An 18,090-nucleotide genomic window follows, 5' to 3' on the forward strand; every position below is an offset into this window, starting at 1 on the left:
ATAAAATAATAAAAATAAATATTTGTGTTTTTTAACCATGTTTGAAAAAAACAAGAGATGTGTTTGTCAGAAACACAATGCCCCTATTACGACGCTATTAAATTAAATTATCATTTTTTGCTATTACCTTTGACCTTGAAGGATGACCTTGACCTTACAGGATGACCTTGACCTTGAACTTCCACCACTCAAAATGTGCAGCTTCATGATAACGCCGCTTAAAAATTATTATTTTTTAACCTTTGACCTTGAAGGATGACCTTGACCTTGATGAATAACCAGGGATCATATTTTTTTCGGTTTTGTCGGTCCTAGACCGATTGGGGTCATGAAAGACCGATTGAAAATCCCAAACAGTCGGTCCGATTCTGTTTGCTATTAAAATTCCCATGTCATGAAATCGATTACACAGTGTACATGCTAACACATCCTAATGACATTCTTATCTCGATTAGGTGTGATAACCATTCGCTGAAGTCTCTAAACCGGTTAAGACCGGTTTATTGCGTGTCAGACCAGGATTCAAAAGCTTGTGAACAGCGGATTAAAAACGCATCCGAAAAGACGCGTCTGAATGCACGCGCTGTAACTAAACAAAACATGCCGATACATTTTCCACCAGCGTAATAATCCGGTAATTAATATGAATGAAAGTCGCGGATCTGATCGACAGAACAGCCGAAAGTTATTTTTATGGGCGGAACTTCACATAAAATAGTACACAAGAAAAATAATATACATTGAATAAATCTTTAGTAAAACCGATTTAAAATCGGAATAATTCGTGTACTTTATACTTTGTTGTTGAATAACTCACGACCGGAAAATTAGATGCGTGGTTTCAAATGCTTCGCTCTCGTGATTAAATCCCTACGCATCTAAACTACCGGCCGTGGGTTTTTTGACAACAAATTATTTATTAAGGCTCTAGGAGAAGTGCCCCCCCGGAGAACTGCCCCCCCCAAAGATTTTTCACTGGGCGGAGAAAATGTGTACGGCGATAACGTAAAATTACCCGTAAGTATTGTTTTCACTACGTAACTAATAACTAATATGACACCGGGGGGCAGTTCTCCGCCCCTACAGATTTGATGGGGGGGGCAGATATCCGCCTACTAAATTCTGACAGGGGGGCAGTTCTCCGCCCCTACCGATTTGATGGGGGGGCACCTCTCCGCCACCTTTAAAATAAGGGGGCAGTTCTCCGGGGGGCAGTTCTCCGGGGGGGCACTTCTCCGGATACCATTTATTAAATATTTGGTTGTTGTCAGTAGCCAACCTACGCACAGACATTTGTTTGGTTCAGTGCATGTTTGTAAGCTATTATCGAGTCGACAACAATTAAAAACATCGGTATAGACTTACACAGATTAATAATATTGACAACGATGAAAATAGTCTGATAAAACAGCGCACGAAACAACAATGAAATACAAAATGATAAAACCAGTTGAGAAAACACGTTCCGTTTAAAAAAATGCCTAAGTAAATTTTACTTGTACATGTATTATACCACCTTCATGAATGGCAAAATCAATGGTATATATTTTAACGTAATTTGTCATGATTTCGGATATACATTTTTGGATACTTTTCCCCATTTATATCCGGACCGATTGATGTTGCGGGAAAATATGATCCCTGTGAATAACCTTGACCTTCCACCACTCAAAATGTGCAGTTTCATGAGAACGCCGCATTAATTTTTTATTATTTTTTTTGGACCTTGAAGGATGACCTTGACCTCGAACTTCCTTCCACCACTCAAAATGTGCAGCTTCATGAGAAACACATGCATGCCAAATATCAAGTTGCTATCTTCAATATTGAAAAAGTTATGGCCAATGTTAACGTTTTCCGACGGACAGACACCATAAATTTGACATTTGACCTTGAAGGATGACCTTGACCTTGACCTTTCACCACTCAAAATGTGCAGCTCCATGAGATACACATGCATGCCAAATATCAAGTTGCTATCTTCAAAAGTGAAAAAGTTATGGCCAATTTTAAAGTTTTTTTTCGGACGGACAGACAGACTGACTGACATACTGACGGACAATTCAACTGCTATATGCCACCCTATGGGGGGCATACAAATTATTTTTTTGGGGTGGGGGGTGGGGGGTATAGTGTTAGGGTGTGGTTGTCATTTATTAGATGATTTTTAAATAAAAAAATGGGGGATTTAGGGGGGATTCGGGGGGGGGGGGGATTATTTAATCATAAATAAAGAAGTTACCGGTATGGCAATTTTAGCAAAATTTAATAATTTGACCTTGAGTCAAGGTCATTCAAAGGTCAAGGTAAAATTCAACTTGCCAGGTACAGAACCCTCATGATAGCATGAAAGTATTTGAAGTTTAAAAGCAATAGCCATGATACTTTAGAAGTAAAGTGGATCTAAACACAAAATGTAACCATATATTCAAAGTTACAAAGTCAAAAAAGAGCCATAATTCCGTAAAAATGACAACCAGATTTATGCAACTTGTCCTTTACTGTCCCCTTATGATAGTTTGCGAGTGTTCCAAGTATGAAAGGAATATCTAAGATACTTTAGGGGTCAAGTGGACCAAAACACAAAACTTAACCAAATTTTCAAGTATAAAGGGCCCATAATTCCGTCAAAATGCCAGTCAGAGTTACATAACTTTGCCTGCACAGTCCCCTTATGATAGTAAGTAAGTGTTGCAAGTATGAAAGCAATAGCTTTGATACTTTAGAAAAAAAAAGTGGACCTAAACAAAAACTTAACCAAATTTTCAATTTTCTGAGTAAAAAAAGGGCACATAATTCTGTCAAAATGCCAGTCAGATTTACATAACTTTGCCTGCACAGTCCCCTTATGATAGTTAATAAGTGTTGCAAGTATGAAAGCAATAGCTTTGATACTTAAGGAATAAAATGGACCTAAACACAAAACTTACCCAAAATTTTCAATTTTCTAAGTAAAAAAAGGGCACATAATTCTGTCAAAATGAAAGCCAGAGTTATCTAACTTTGCCTGCCCAGTCCCATCATGATAGTAAGTAAGTGTACCAAGTTTGAATGCAATAGCATTGATACTTTATGAGAAAAGTGGGCCTAAACACAAACCTTAACCGGACGCCGACGCCAAGGTGATGACAATAGCTCATAATTTTTTAAAAAAAAATAGATGAGCTAATAAAAACAAGACTATTGTCAAGCAATATAAGTCCCCTACCTGCTCCACCATTGTCAGAAATTCCACCATTTTCAGAATTTTTATATATATTTGTTGCCATAGCAACCAGAATTTTTGACGTAGGAACAAAATGAAATGACGTGCATGGTGTCCATATTGCCATCTATCCATGTTTCAAGTTTCATGAAAAAATATTAAGAATTTAAAAAGTTATCGCAGGATCCTGAAAACCACCATTTCAGCAGTATTTCTAATCTATTGGTTGCCATAGCAACCAGAATTTTTGACGTAGGAACGAAATGAAATGACGTGCATGATGTCCATATTGATATCTATCCATGTTCCAAGTTTCATGAAAAAATATTAATAACTTTTAAAGTTATCGCAGGATCCTGAAAAGTGTGACAGACAGACAGACTGACAGACGGAGCGCAAACCATAAGTCCCCTCCGGTGAAACCAGTAGGGGACTAATTAAATGTTACTTGATTAACAAATTTAATTTATTTCACATTTATTATTGAATGTACAATTGTGTTTATGTTATTTTTGAACATGGCATGCCTTCTGCCCATGCTGTATGTACACTTGCGTTTTTATTACATTTTGAATGATGAATAACAGTCTGGACAAGCAGTTTAATGCCCACATAAACATAACTGGCAGGGTAAGGTGGCTACACATTGTACGCATTCACTATAAACTAGCTGTTTTGTGTGAGCATTCACGGTTAGGCAGATGTGTTTTTATTTACAATCATACTCAGGGTAAAGCAACTGTGTATTGTACACATTCTGGGTAAGGAAGCTTTGTATTGTTAAAATTCAGGGAAAGGCAACTGATTATTGTACACATTCTGGGTAAGGTAACTGTGTATTGTACAAAGTCAGGGAAAGGCAACTGTGTATTGTACACATTCTGGGTAAGGTAGCTGTGTAGTGTACACATTCAAGGAAAGGCAACTGTGTATATTGTACACATTCTGGGTAAGGTAGCTGTGTATTGTACAAATTCAGGGAAAGGCAATTGTGTTCTGGGTTAGGTAGCTTTGTATTGTACAAATTCAGGAAAAGGCAATTGTGTAATGTACACATTCTAGGTAAGGTAGCTTTGAATTGTACACATTCAAGGAAAGGCAACTGTGTATTGTACACATTCTGGGTAAGGTAGCTGTGTATTTTTCATGGAAAGATTCTGTTTATTTGACATGAATGATTTGCTTATACCCATGTTGAACTACTTACTGTACTGGGAAACTGGAATTCAAAATAACCATGATGCAGCAAAATACAAGCTCTGTTTTATTTTATTTTAAATAAATTAATGTTTTGCACTCATTGTGCAAAATAAATGAAGAAATGCCCCATTATCATGATCACATACAAGTTAAATGTGTAAAAGACAACCATTTTATTGCTGTTAGAACAGTGTTGTATATTCCAAATAGAACATACCTAAAATAAGTATTCATAATGTGCAACCTGCTAACATCCCTTTTGCCCCATATTATCAAGAAAGGGCAAGCAATTTTACCAAGACATTTTCATATAAAAATTAGTTGTGGCCCTTATGAGAGTATACATTTTATTTATACAAGGAGTACTATATTTTTCATACATTGCATTAGTTAAGATTATAGCAAAATACATGTAATTAACGCAGGCAAGTTAAGACAGATCATAATATATCAACCAAGATTGCAACTTAATAAACACGCAAGGATACCTATATACATGTATGTTAATTTGTTATATTATTTAGTGCTTTGAATTTACCATTGCAATCAAAGTGGTGATGCAAGCTTTAATAATTTAATGTTTATAGTTTTTTTTATAAAAGTAGTGGATAAGAAGAAGACTTTCTTTTCTGATAGCTTCAGTTATTTGATTGTTTGGTGTATTTAAGTGTTTTTAATTGAAATAATGCCTTTGATATTTTATATTCTTCAAAAACTGTACATTGAAAACAGCTGGAGGACTTCTTAAAGAAAACTTTACCAGATAATTTCAGACACTAAGCAAGCAGAATTGTTTGTTTTCTTTTGCAAATATAAGTAATTGGGTAAATATAATGTGGGCTTGAAAAACTAGTATATTCAAGGAGCTAGCTATCTACATATAATGATATAAAAGCATACAGTTTTGGTTTACTCGCACATATTTACAGTCTAACAAACACATTGCTGTTCATGCTTTGCTTTCAGTTTTATCAACCAAATCCCAAACACTAAAATCATGCTACTATACTGAGGGTCAATGAATACTCAACAAGGTATAAACATCAACCCAGACTTACATGCATTGTTATTTGGTTAGGTTAGACTGTAACAAAGCAAGGCTGGCAACATCTTGTGAATTTTCTCACAAAATATTTTTCAACTAAATTTCAAAACATTCTTTACTCTCCATTAAACACGGTATACACTTCAACATCGTTATTTCGAACACCGATCATCCGAAGTCATTGTTATTTTGAATTATTTTTCAATCCCGATTTGGGTTCTTCTTTGTTTAATGTATAATTTCATTGTTAATCCGAACTTCGGTAAACCGAAGAAATCGTTAATTCAAAGTGATTCTGTTGGTCCAAATACTATAACTACCTTTGTCCTCTGCGTGTGGCGCGTCAAAAGCCAATAATTACACCTTTGTCATCTGCGCGTAGCGTGTTAATTTTATAATGTCGTCAAAAGCCGATAATTACTATTAATGTAGTATTGCATTATTTAGTAACAAACAAATTTGTTACGTTAGGTCTGAGTAAATGTGGTCAAATGAAATGCATCATATATAAACTCTACCTTATTTAACAAAACTCATAATAAAATGTTTGATACAAACAAGTCAACCACGTTATTCTTTTCGTTATATTTTATATGTTCTGATAATTTGTGCTATTCATTATATATTATATGTTCTGTACTGTGAGAAAAATTAAAAGAAGCAAAAGAAAACGTTTTATTCCTCCGTTTGTTACAAGTAGAAATCTATTGCTATCTGCCTAATTTAAGTTTTCAAGTTAAACAATTATTAATAGTAGCGTGTAACCGAACCATGCAAATTCAACGTTTTATTTTTACAGAATCAAAGAGGTCTTCTGTTAAATGTTAATTTCGAATTATCGATAATCCAAAGCTTTTTAACGGTCCTGACGACTTCGAAATAGCGGTGTTGAAGTGTATTTTACTTTCTTTGATGACTTTTCCATAAGGACTTGTGCAAAAATGGAAAAAAGACTTAGCAACATTTCTGCTGAGAGAGTATAGAAAAGTACAAGAACAAAAAAGTCAAAACTTAAGGATTTTGCCAGCAATAACAAGGCTTTATGTTCTGGAATAAATGTGTAAAAGCTACCTGATTGGCTCATTAAGTAAATCTCTGGGTCACCATCTACATGTAAAAAGAACATCATATAAACTGATGGATGCTCCGGATGATCCAAAGCACCAAGTACTGGTTTTACCCAGGCCAAAGCCTCATTGAATAGTCATAAAACGTCGATGCTCCAGGGAGCCCTGCAATTAATTGAAAGGAGAAGAAGATGCACTTAGTAAATGTCAACCAAATCCATATATATTAGATTTTGGACGGATAACCAAAGCGCTACAATATGCTCGCCCCTTTTGGACAGCATTAAATCAATACAAAGCATTCATGAAGCATAATATAAAAACAAAAGCACGAGTGCGTTTATATACTACAATGTACCATGCTGAAAAAATAATATGATGAAAAGAAAGTTTAACTTTCATAGTTGAAGCTGAAGTTAGCACCTTTACCGTTCATATAACCATATAAATAAGAATTTAAATTGAAATTAAAGAAAGCTGCCATGAAAATAGAATATCAAGTATTTTGCTTTTCAGCAATTACACTAAATTATGTGTGCTAAGTATACAATAGAAGACGGACGGCTCATAACAATGAACTACAATATAATTCAAATGAATACAAGTGTAACATGAACAACAAGCATGTTAAACTATCACAACATATACCTATAAATTGTATCATGATTATTGCATATTGAATGCATGTTAATATTTCAATTTCCCAGGGAAGTTAAGATTGATTAAAATTTCTTTACAAATTAAAAGAACAAACTCAAAAGCTACCGACACATGGTAAGTGACCACAACATTGGATACACTATGAGTGTTTTGTTTCAGTCCTTTTAGAATGGAATGAAGCCTTAAGGTAGTGTGAACAAAACTTCATTATATCTATTTTTGTGAACAAGATTTAAACCTATTGTGTACGAAATTTAGCTATTCAGTTTAAATAACACATCATTGCTTACTAAATTTCAACATATCATATGCCTTTAATATTAACATCATAATCAGTTAAAATGCCATTGCATGAAAAAAGTCAATGAAGTAAGAAATTTGATATTTGACAAACTGTTCTAACAAAGATAAAGTTCCTACTGCTTCTTATTCAATAACAAAATTGGCTCAGACAAAACACCGAATGTCTATAATTAGTCTTTATCCCATCATCGTATCCATAGTAACATCAGATAACTATCTGTCTTATCAATACAGGTGTATTGTACACTGTTTTGCTTTTGTATTCATTCAAAATGACGCCAGTAAAAATGGGAAAATGATGGGATAAATAAAATAAAACGGAAGTATTGAACACAGATAAGTCTATTGACTCAGCCAAACAGACCTGGAAAACTCCTAAGGTGTCTTGAGGTTTCCTAAGCCTCTATAAATAAAGTTATCTGTTTTCAAAATATAGTAATGTCTATGTCTAGTACAAAAATTACACATTTGACAATACGAAGGCATGCAATAGGGGCCAACTAACCTCTATTAGGGTGAATGTTGATCATCATGGCATCGCACATATCCGTGGTGGCCAATCGCTCGCCAACATATTCCACATCGTCTTTTGGCTCCTTCAAATACTTTCTCTTTTGGTTCTTTTGCTTCTGAAATGTAATATTCCGATTCATTTGTATCATATGAAACTATTACAGGAGTATCAAAATTTGTTTGATTGGATTTTTCCATCTTTTTCAGCCATTTTTCATTAATATCAATCAAGTCATAAACATGTCCTTTTTAAGCTGTTTTACAAGCAATAAGCATACTTTATGCCAGTAACTTTCAACTGCCCTACTTGAATCAGAGGTATGGGGACAGTTATATTTTTGCCCCAAATTACAGCCACTTACAGGCTGTTTCCCAAGTGCAACAAGAAATGTGTTTGTCAGAAACACAATGCCCCCTACTGCGCCGCTTTGATTTATTTATTTTTGTTTTTTATTATATCCCTTTAAAAAATATTACTTCCCTTGTAAAAATGATCTGTACCTGCCAAATGATAAACAGATATTATCTCCCTTTAAAGCTTCTTACTTTCCTTGAATTTGTTTTTTTTCTTTGACCTTGAAGGATGACTGACCTTTCACCACTCAAAATGTGCAGCTCCATGAGATACACATGCATGCCAAATATTAAGTTGCTATCTTCAATATTGCAAAAGTTATGGCCAATGTTAAAGTTTTCGGACGGACGGACAGACAGTTCAAATGCTATATACCACCCTACCAGGGGCATAAAAAGTAAAAAAAGGCTGTTTCCCAATTGGAAAAAGTAACCAAATTTCCCCAAAACATGCCAAACTTTTCCAATAAACTCAATAATTGGCTTAGTCAGTTTATTACACAGCAATTTCATTCCCTATCAGTTTATAATATAAATTTTAGAAAGAAATTAAACATGTACTTATAAACAATTGTTATACAATTATTTATAATCATATTAATTATGTTTAATTTTTCCAAATTCCATGGTTTATCCCGCTTTTTCTCAATCAATAAGGCACAGGCTGTAAAATATAAAGTGAAAAAAATCACTAAGGGAGAATGGCCATACAAAAAAGCTTATGACCAATCACCACTAAAGTTATTTTGACCAGCCGGGCATTGAACCAGCGCTCCTCTCATTTGTAGACCTGCCTTATATCAACTAGTCTAACTGGCCCAGTCAAATATGCTGTGTATTAACTGTCGTAACTTGTTGAAATTCAAACATGAATATTCACCAGTCCTCATTGCCTTTTAAACAGGTCTTTTTGAGTAACGAATGCTAATGGATTTTAGCAAAACTTATTTCATGCTCATAAACAGGATGGCCGCAATGTTGTTCTAGTATTCGGACACATTCAGGTCTTGTGACTAGTTTTATACTTAAATATGAAGTAGGATGAACACTAATGGCAAGTTCAGGCCGCTTCACAAGATGTATAATTTGGAAAATGGTACAGTAATCATTGCCTGAAGTAACACACTCAAACACATCACCAACCTTCCGTCTGCGTTTAATGTCTGTCACAATGGTGAGCACCCGTTCAATAATGAAAAAGAAGAAGATGCCCAGCAATCCACACAGCCCCTTGTAGATGGGGCCCAGGTCATGGGCATGTGACTCACTGTTACCATGGCTACTATGGTCATGGCCATTTTCACCTTCATGACCACCAGCCATGGCCTGAAATAAAAATGTTGCATCATGAAAATGCCACAACTGACAGAATGTCAATTTTATAAACCTAGCATGACCCAATATATCAGCCATGATTTAGGAAAACTGGGCTTATGCATGTGCAGTAAGTGCCATCCCAGATAAGCCTTTGCAGTACATAAGACTTATCAGGGACAGCACTTTTTGTTTTATGGAATTTTTCGTTGAAAGAAAGTCTCTTATAAACAAATCTCCTGTCAAGGGGAAATGTTTAGTGCCTGAGTAGCCTGTGAAGACACTTTGCAGACATCAATTAATCCCAGATTTCCCAGAGGGCCGCTCAAATGTATTTATTGGTACATTAAACAAGAGCTGTCAGAGGACAGCCCGCTCGACTATTCTAGTGCTTGACAGTATAACGTAAGACATCATAGGGAAATTGTTCATATGCAATAAGGTCAAGGTAATATGGTCATATTCTAAGTGGAAGAGGACCATAATTGAAACATATTGATCGCTTATGTTTTAAAGAAGTTGTACTTTATAGAGGATTCTGAGTTCAGGTATATTTTTTCCACAATCTATTGGGCATTTGTAAAGACATAAAACAAACTAATAAGATAGTATTTTAAGTTTTATAGCAATAGCTTGGGTGGGATGGTTGGACAGTCCTTCAAAAATAAAATAATAAAAAATTTGTGTTTTTTTACCATGTTTAAAAAAAATAAATTTGGGTGGGGGGTGGGGTGGGGGTGGAGAAGGGGGTTCAATGTGGGGTGGGGTCATCTATTAGATGATCTTTCAAAAAAAAGGAAAAATTCATTTTTTGGGGGGGGGGGGGGGGATTCTTCTGGGGTGGAACATGGGGATGGTTCGCGTGGAGTCCATTGTGTTATGTAAGGTAAGTATTGTTTTGCCAAAGTATGAATCAAATCTGATCATAAATAAAGAAGTTATGGCAATTTAATTAAAATTTATTCATTTGACCTTGAGAGTCAAGGTCATTCAAAGGTCAAGGTCAAATTCAGCTTGCCAGGTACAGAACCCTCATGATAGTAAGAAAATATTTGAAGTTTAAAAGCAATAGCCTTGATACTTCAGAAGCAAAGTGGATCCAGCTAAAATTTAACAAAATATTCAAACTTACTAAGACAAAAAGGGCCATAATTCTGTTAAAATGCCAACCAGAGTTATGCAACTTGCCCTGAACAGTCCCATTACGATAGTTCGCGAGTTTTCCAAGTCTGAAAGCAAAAGCTATGATACTTTAAATAAGTAAACGACCAAAACGCAAAACTTAACCAAATGTTAAATTATCTACGTATAAAAGGGGCCATTATTCTGTCAAAATGCCAGTCAGAGTTACATAACTTTGCCTGCAGAGTCGCCTTATGATAGTTAGTAAGTGTTGCAAGTATGAAAGCAATAGCTTTGATACTTTAGGAATAAAACGAACCTCAACACAAAACTTAACCAAATTTTCAATTTTCTAACTATAAAAAGGGAACATTATGCTTATTACAGTTGTCTGCTATTGTTTATAGATTGGGGTCATGTTGGTAAAGAAGTATGCAAAATATAAAAGTAATATGACTAGGAACATAGAAAATATTTGAGGTGGTTCGCAACCTTTAACATAGATTTATCAATAATATGTATATTCTAAGTGGGAAAAGGGCCATAATTCTTACAAAATGCTTGTTAGAGTTGTCTGCTCCTGTTTATAAATTGGGGTCATGTTGGTTAAGAAGTATGCAAAATATGAAAGCAATATGTCAAGGGACATAGAAAATATTTGAGGTGGTATGCAAACTTTAACATTCCAACGCTCACGTGCACGCGCACGCTCACGCCGACGCCAGGGTGAGTAGGATAGCTCCACTATATATACTTCATATATAATATTCCAGCTAAAAAGGAGGAGTGTGATTTTAGAATCCCCTTGTTGCAGGAAAAAAACTCTACCAATTGACTGCACTTAACCAACATCTTTCAGTATTTATCTTTTTAAATAAATTCCAATCACCTTTGACCTTTAGCAAACTAATTTAAAGGTCATTCATAATCTATACAGTGTATTTTAAATGCAACATCTTTCACAGTATAACAATAAATACCAAATGTTCAAAATACTTCCAATACCGGTATTCAAGTGTTGTTGTTTTTTAATGGAGAAGTGTTGACATTCTCTTCATACATTATATTTGGTATATATTCTTGCTACATGTATATACATGTATGGACAGTAAATATGCATGTTTACAGAAACAGGCTCAAATAAAGGCCTGTTACAGAAAAACATTGCTTTTTACTCAAAATAATTCATTACAAGTTGAACTTCTATAAAAAAAAACATCATAAAGGTAGAATCTTGAGCAGTCTTTGTAATTTAAAGATGAAATGTAGTAATTAAAAACTCCTTTATCCTTTTTTTGGTAAAAGTATGCTACTAATGTAACATAAAGAGTTTTAAAACTTAACAAACTGGCTGGACATACATGAGGCAATAGGTGCAATAGTGCATCCCCTGACAGCGCCCCTACAGCAAGGGCCACCAGGATCTGTAGCAGGTGGTTGTAGAAGACCTTCTGCATGATAGGGATCACTGCAACCCCTAGCAGGCCCACCAGCGATATGATCACCACGGCAACGCAGCTGAATCCCCACACTAAACAAATCAAGCAAATTCATTGTATTTATATACTTAACCAAATAAATTGTTTGTATGGATGGGTGCAAATACCTTGATGTATGTGGGAAAAAAGCAAAACAAATGGCTAGAACTCATATATAAGACGGTGTAGTTTTATCTGCTTTGATGGGGGATAAATAGTTACCTGAGATATAATTACTACAGTTAGTGGGTTGCTGAAAATCAACAATATTATCTTTCCTGCAAGAAAATATCTTTAAATTATATATACTGTAAAATATTAATACACAGTCATGCCAAAAGATTTTTTTATTTAAACAGTTATTCAAACAATAGTCTCTTCTTATGAGAAAGTTCATAAAAACAAGGGCTGTTTGTAAAACATGCATGCCCCCCATAAGGGCTGTCAGTTGTAGTGGCAGCCATTGTGTGAATACATTTTTTGTCACTGTGACCTTGACCTTTAACCTAGTGATGTGAAAATCAATAGGGGTTATCTGCTAGTCATGATTAATGTACCTATGAAGTTTCATGATCCTAGGCCTAATTATTCTTGAGTTATCATCAGGAAACCATTTTACTGTTTCGAGTCAATGTGACCTTGACCTTTGGCCTAGTGACCTGAAAATTAATAGGGGTCATCTGCCAGTCATGATCAATGTACCTATGAAGTTTCATGATCCTAGGCCTATGCATTCTTGAGTTATCATCCGGAAACTATTTAACTGTTTCGAGTCACTGTGACCTTGACCTTTGACCTAGTGACCTGAAAATCATTAGGGGTCATCTGCCAGTCATGATCAATGTTCCTATGAAGTTTCATGATCCTAGGCATACGCATCTTGAGTTATCATCTGGAAACCATTTAACTATTTCGAGTCACTGTGATCTTGACCTTCAACCTACTGACCTGAAAATCAATAGGGTTCATCTACCAGTCATGATCAATGTACTTATGAAGTTTCATGATCCTAGGCCTAAGCATTCTTGAGTTATCATCCGGAAACCATCTGGTGGAAACCGACGGACATAGACGGATCAACATGAGCAAAACAATATACCCCCTCTTCTTCGAAGGGGGGCATAATAATAAGAAATTTTCAGGAAACAGACTAAGTAATAACAATTGACTAACTTCCTGAATATTTCCAAAAATTGCTGTGCATTTGTTTTCATTAAATTCTTTAACACATTTATTGTCATTATTGCCTGATATTTTTTGTTGCATTATTACCAATTATCAAATTGCATTATATATTTTTAAGAGCACTAATATCTGAATCATAAATTAAATAAGATATTAAAGCGGGTATATACGATTTTTTTATATGTGTTTAATTGTAATATATTGATAAAATATGTTACAATTACACAAAATAGGCAAGAAAAATTATACATTAAAGCTAAATTTCATAAAATGCAGCAAAGACAAATTAGCGGCCTGAGCCGATTGTGACGTACATATTTTCCTACAATAACCGAAGCATTCGTCTTTGTATTAGGATTGGAGTTAGCGTTCCTGTGTCGTATGAATAGATATCGTTGCAGGAATTCAAATAAACCGTTAAACTAAGTTTAGATTGACATCGTTCATGTATGATATACATGCTGGCGAATTCGGCTGTACAGCCTTTTTCGATTTCAGAATTAAATATCTGGCTTATTTAGCATTTTTCGACACATGTTCTTCTAAACTTTTATTTTAGTTTATATTGAAATATATGTATAATAAGTTTTTTACACATTTTATATTAATTAATAAATATTTGACAAGATCGTATATACCCGCTTTAAACAGGATAGTTGTGTCAAAGAATCAGACAATAATTTGATGGGGTTAATTTTCAGATGAAGATTTTCAATTTCCTATTTATCCCCACGCTTTTTGAAAAAAAGGTGGGGATATTGTGGTGATCTCCGCCGTCCGTCCGTCTGTCCGTCCGTCTGTCCGTCTGTCCGTCCGTCCTGGCCACTATCTCCTCCTACACTAAAAGCACTAGAACCTTGAAATTTACACACATGGTAGCTATGAGCATATGTGCGACGGTGCACTATTTGGAATTTTGATCTGACCCCTGGGTCAAAAGTTATAGGGGTTGGGGTGGGGCCGCGTCAGAAATTATCACTCATTTTTTTAGGTTATTTTACATTTACTTCTTTATTTCTACACCGATTCACTTCAAATTGATACTGGACCTCACCTATGACAATACGGTCAATCTCAACCATGCATGGCCCCATTCCCAACCCTGGGGCGCCCCGCCCACATAGGCCACACCCACCAAAAATTTCCATTTACTATAATTTTTTCATTTCTACACGGATTCACTTCAAATTGATACTGAACTTTTGTTATGACATTAGGGTCAATCTCAACTATGCATGGCCCCAATCCCAACCCTGGGGCGCCCGCCCACATAGGCCACACCCACCAAAAAAATCCATTTACTATAAAAAAAATTTAGGTTATTTTACATTAACTTCTTCATTTCTACACTGATTCACTTCAAATTGATACTGAACCTCTCTTATGACAAAACGGTCAAACTCAACTATGCATGGCCCCGTTGCCAACCCTGGGGCGCCACGCCCACATAGACCACACCCGCCCAAAATTGCCTTTTACTATAATTTCTTCATTAATACACTGATTCACTTCAAATTGATACTGAACCTCTCTTATGACAATACGGTCAATCTCAACTATGCATGGCCCCATTACCAACCCTGGGGCACCCCGCCCACATAGGCCACACCCTCCCAAAATTGCCTTTTACTATAACTTCTTTATTTTTACACCCATTCACTTCTAATTGATACTGAACTTCTCTTATGACAATACAGTCAATCTCAACTATGCATGGCCCCATGATCAACCCTGGGGCGCCCTTGGGTCAAACATGCGGCGTGGGGATACGCGTCGGCCTCTGCCGCGCCATTTCTAGTTTATTATAAATTTGACCCAATTCATGTGTGAAAACACACAAAATGGAACATTTTCATTCCATTTTATACACCAATCGTATGTGAGTGTAGGCGTATGATTGAGCTCTAACCCTTGTTAAAGGTCTGCACTATCTCAAAACAAGAGATGTGTTAGTCAGAAACCCAATGCCCCCTATTGCACTGCTTTAAAATAAAATTTAAATATATCATTTGGCAGGTTTAGAAAGTATCTCCATTTTAAAGCTTATAACTTCCCTTGGATTGTATTTTTTTACTTTTGACCTTGAAAGATGACCTTGACCTTTCACCACTCAAAATGTGCAGCTTCATGAGATACACATGCATGCCAAATATAAGTTCTATCTTCAATATTCAAAAAGTTATGACCAAACTTTAATCAAGTTCACCATGAATGAATGAATGACAGACAGAGAGGCCAAAAACAATATATCCCCGATCCTTTGATCTGGGGGATAAAAATTCTCAAGTTACCTTTCGCTGGTATCTGTGCAAACGAAACAGAAGGTGCCAAAGCATCCTTGTGAGCAAGGTCATGGTCGTGTTCATGATCATGGTCGTGATCATGATCGTGGTTATGATCGTCTTTTCCCTTTTCGTGGTGCTGGTGCCCGTCATCTTTGTGCAGCGTGTGGCAGGCGTCCGTTTCAATCTGGTAGATGAGCACTGGACAGAGATCCTTGAAGTAATCTCCCTTGATGCCACCTGTGGGATCAGCGTTGATCAGTCGTAACATCGTGTTTGCCTCCAGACACTGAAAGCAAGTACATGTAACATGTCTATAGTTAGGAAATCGATACGTAGGGGATTGAAAATTGAATTATATTTATTCTAACTATGGTACATTTGATGATTTTTAAGATCAATCAATCAACTGAAAGGTCAATTAATAGAATTATAAGGTCAATTAATGAAATTAAATGTATGGACAGTATGTGCAAATGTATGATCTGTACAAACAGTTAATTGAGTGCAAGGTCTTTTAATGGATAATAAGGTTGTTTCATCACTTGTTAGATATAGTTACTGAATGCAATCTCAATTGAACCGTGACCCAGATCTGAACCTGGCTAAGATAAATGTATTGTAAAGATAAACAATCTGAAAAGGTTTCATCAAGATTGGATCAAAAATGTGACCTCTTGGTTCTATAAGAATAAATAGCTCACAACAAAAATTAACCCCAATAGCACACCATGAGCACTTCCTGCTTAGACTAGCTTAAAACACTGGAAATGGCCTATAAAATATTGAAATTGATTTAGTAATACTTTATAAGGCTCAAGATAAAGAAGGAAATAAGCCTTGGTCATGTAAGGTTAAATAGGTTAAATACTGGATCCATGATCTCATATTAATATCAATTGTTCATGGCTGTTCCCTTTTTAAAACTGATTTTTCTTTAAAGCGAGTTTATTTATTAATCCTTTCCCACTCAGAAGCAATGTGCATATGGCTATGTGCTACAGCATAAAGCCTGAGCAGCCTGCGAGTACATGTAACTCACAAACTTTTCAGGTTGTATGCTGTTTGTTGCTCATCAGTACCTTAGGGTTGGAAATAAAGCATTTAAAACTTGAATCTACCGGTAGTAAGAAAGGTCTTTGATTATCTCAGAGACTTCAAATGTGACAAAGTGCGTCTCTGAGTGGTAAAGGATTAAACAATGTTAAGTTACCTAATAAACTAGCCAGCTGAAACATTTTAAAGTTACTTTCCTCAGTCCTCTAAAACAAACCAATTATTATTCAACTTGCTGTAAATAAATGCACACCAATATGCCATTACATGTTTTTAGTGTTCAACTAACATAACATCAAAGCTATATCCTCAAATAATTGTAAATAAAACAAGGGCTGTTTGTAAAACATGCATGCCCCCTATATGGGCTATAAGTTGTAGTAGCAGCCATTGTGTGGTGGTGGTGGTGGTGGTGGTGGTGGTGGTGGTGGTGGTGGTGGTGGTGGTGGTGGTGGTGGTGGTGGTGGTGGTAGTGTAGGAGTAGTAGTAGTAGTAGGAGTAGTAGTAGTAGTAGTAGTAGTAGAAGTAGTAGTAGTAGTAGTAGTAGTATTAGTAGCAGCTGCAGCAGCTGCAGCAGCAGCAGCAGTAGTAGTAGTAGTATGCATTACAAAAATGCAGTTAGCCTTACATTTGGTAAAAGTTATATATATTACAAGGGAGGCAAATGCTGTAACAATAAATTTAAACTTATTGCATTTGTTTCCCCTGTATATAAGAAAGATATAATAGTGTATTACCTCCCCTGTCCTGCTTATATTTATATTAATCAACAAAATTAAACATTAACACAATATTTAATATACAAAATATACAAAAAATCTCATATTCTGAAAATATTTTTACTGATCCACTGTATTTTTCTAAAAGGATGATGTTTAATTGGACTGATAATTATAGATTTAGGATTACAGACCAGTTGCTTCAGTAATATTGTTCAGAGTGTGCCCTGTTGGCCGCGTATGCATTCTTGAGTTATCATTCAAAAACCATTTTACTATTTCGAGTCACCGTGACCTTGACCTTTGACATAGTGACCTCAAAATCAATAGGGGTCATCTGCGAGTCATGATCAATGTACCTATGAAGTTTCATGATCCTAGCCTCAAGCGTTCTTGAGTCATCATCCGGAAACCACCTGGTGGACGGACCGACAGACAAACAGACCACCATGAGCAAAGCAATATACCCCCTCTTCTTCGACGGGGGGCATAATAATAATTGATGGCTGGAAAATTTACCAATAGTTCATTGACTGCTGAATTTAGCAAAAATATGTTAATATGCAGTATGCTCTAGACTTTTCTTA

At 35.7% G+C, this 18,090-nt stretch overlaps 1 protein-coding gene across 6 annotated transcripts in view; it reads right to left on the reverse strand.

Moving 5' to 3' along the window:
• The window catches only part of LOC127860290 (zinc transporter ZIP10-like), an 80,175-nt gene that overhangs the window by 15,898 nt on the left and 46,187 nt on the right, over positions 1-18,090 (reverse strand). For 5 of the 6 annotated variants that reach the window (XR_008039678.1, XM_052398287.1, XM_052398285.1 and 2 more), the window contains exons 3-7: positions 15,738-16,017; positions 12,145-12,314; positions 9,491-9,673; positions 7,986-8,109; positions 6,522-6,557 (exon numbers count right to left, since the gene is read on the reverse strand). Coding sequence is in view for 5 of the 6 variants with exons in the window: in XM_052398287.1 (XP_052254247.1) it covers positions 6,522-6,557; positions 7,986-8,109; positions 9,491-9,673; positions 12,145-12,314; positions 15,738-16,017 (793 nt within the window). In the remaining variant the exon portion in view is untranslated. The remainder of the gene's footprint in view (positions 1-6,521; positions 6,558-7,985; positions 8,110-9,490; positions 9,674-12,144; positions 12,315-15,737; positions 16,018-18,090) is intronic. The other variant, XM_052398289.1, reaches the window with a different exon arrangement.

Source organism: Dreissena polymorpha, chromosome 15 (assembly GCF_020536995.1).
Source record: "Dreissena polymorpha isolate Duluth1 chromosome 15, UMN_Dpol_1.0, whole genome shotgun sequence".
NCBI classification, from domain to species: Eukaryota; Metazoa; Mollusca; class Bivalvia; order Myida; family Dreissenidae; genus Dreissena; species Dreissena polymorpha.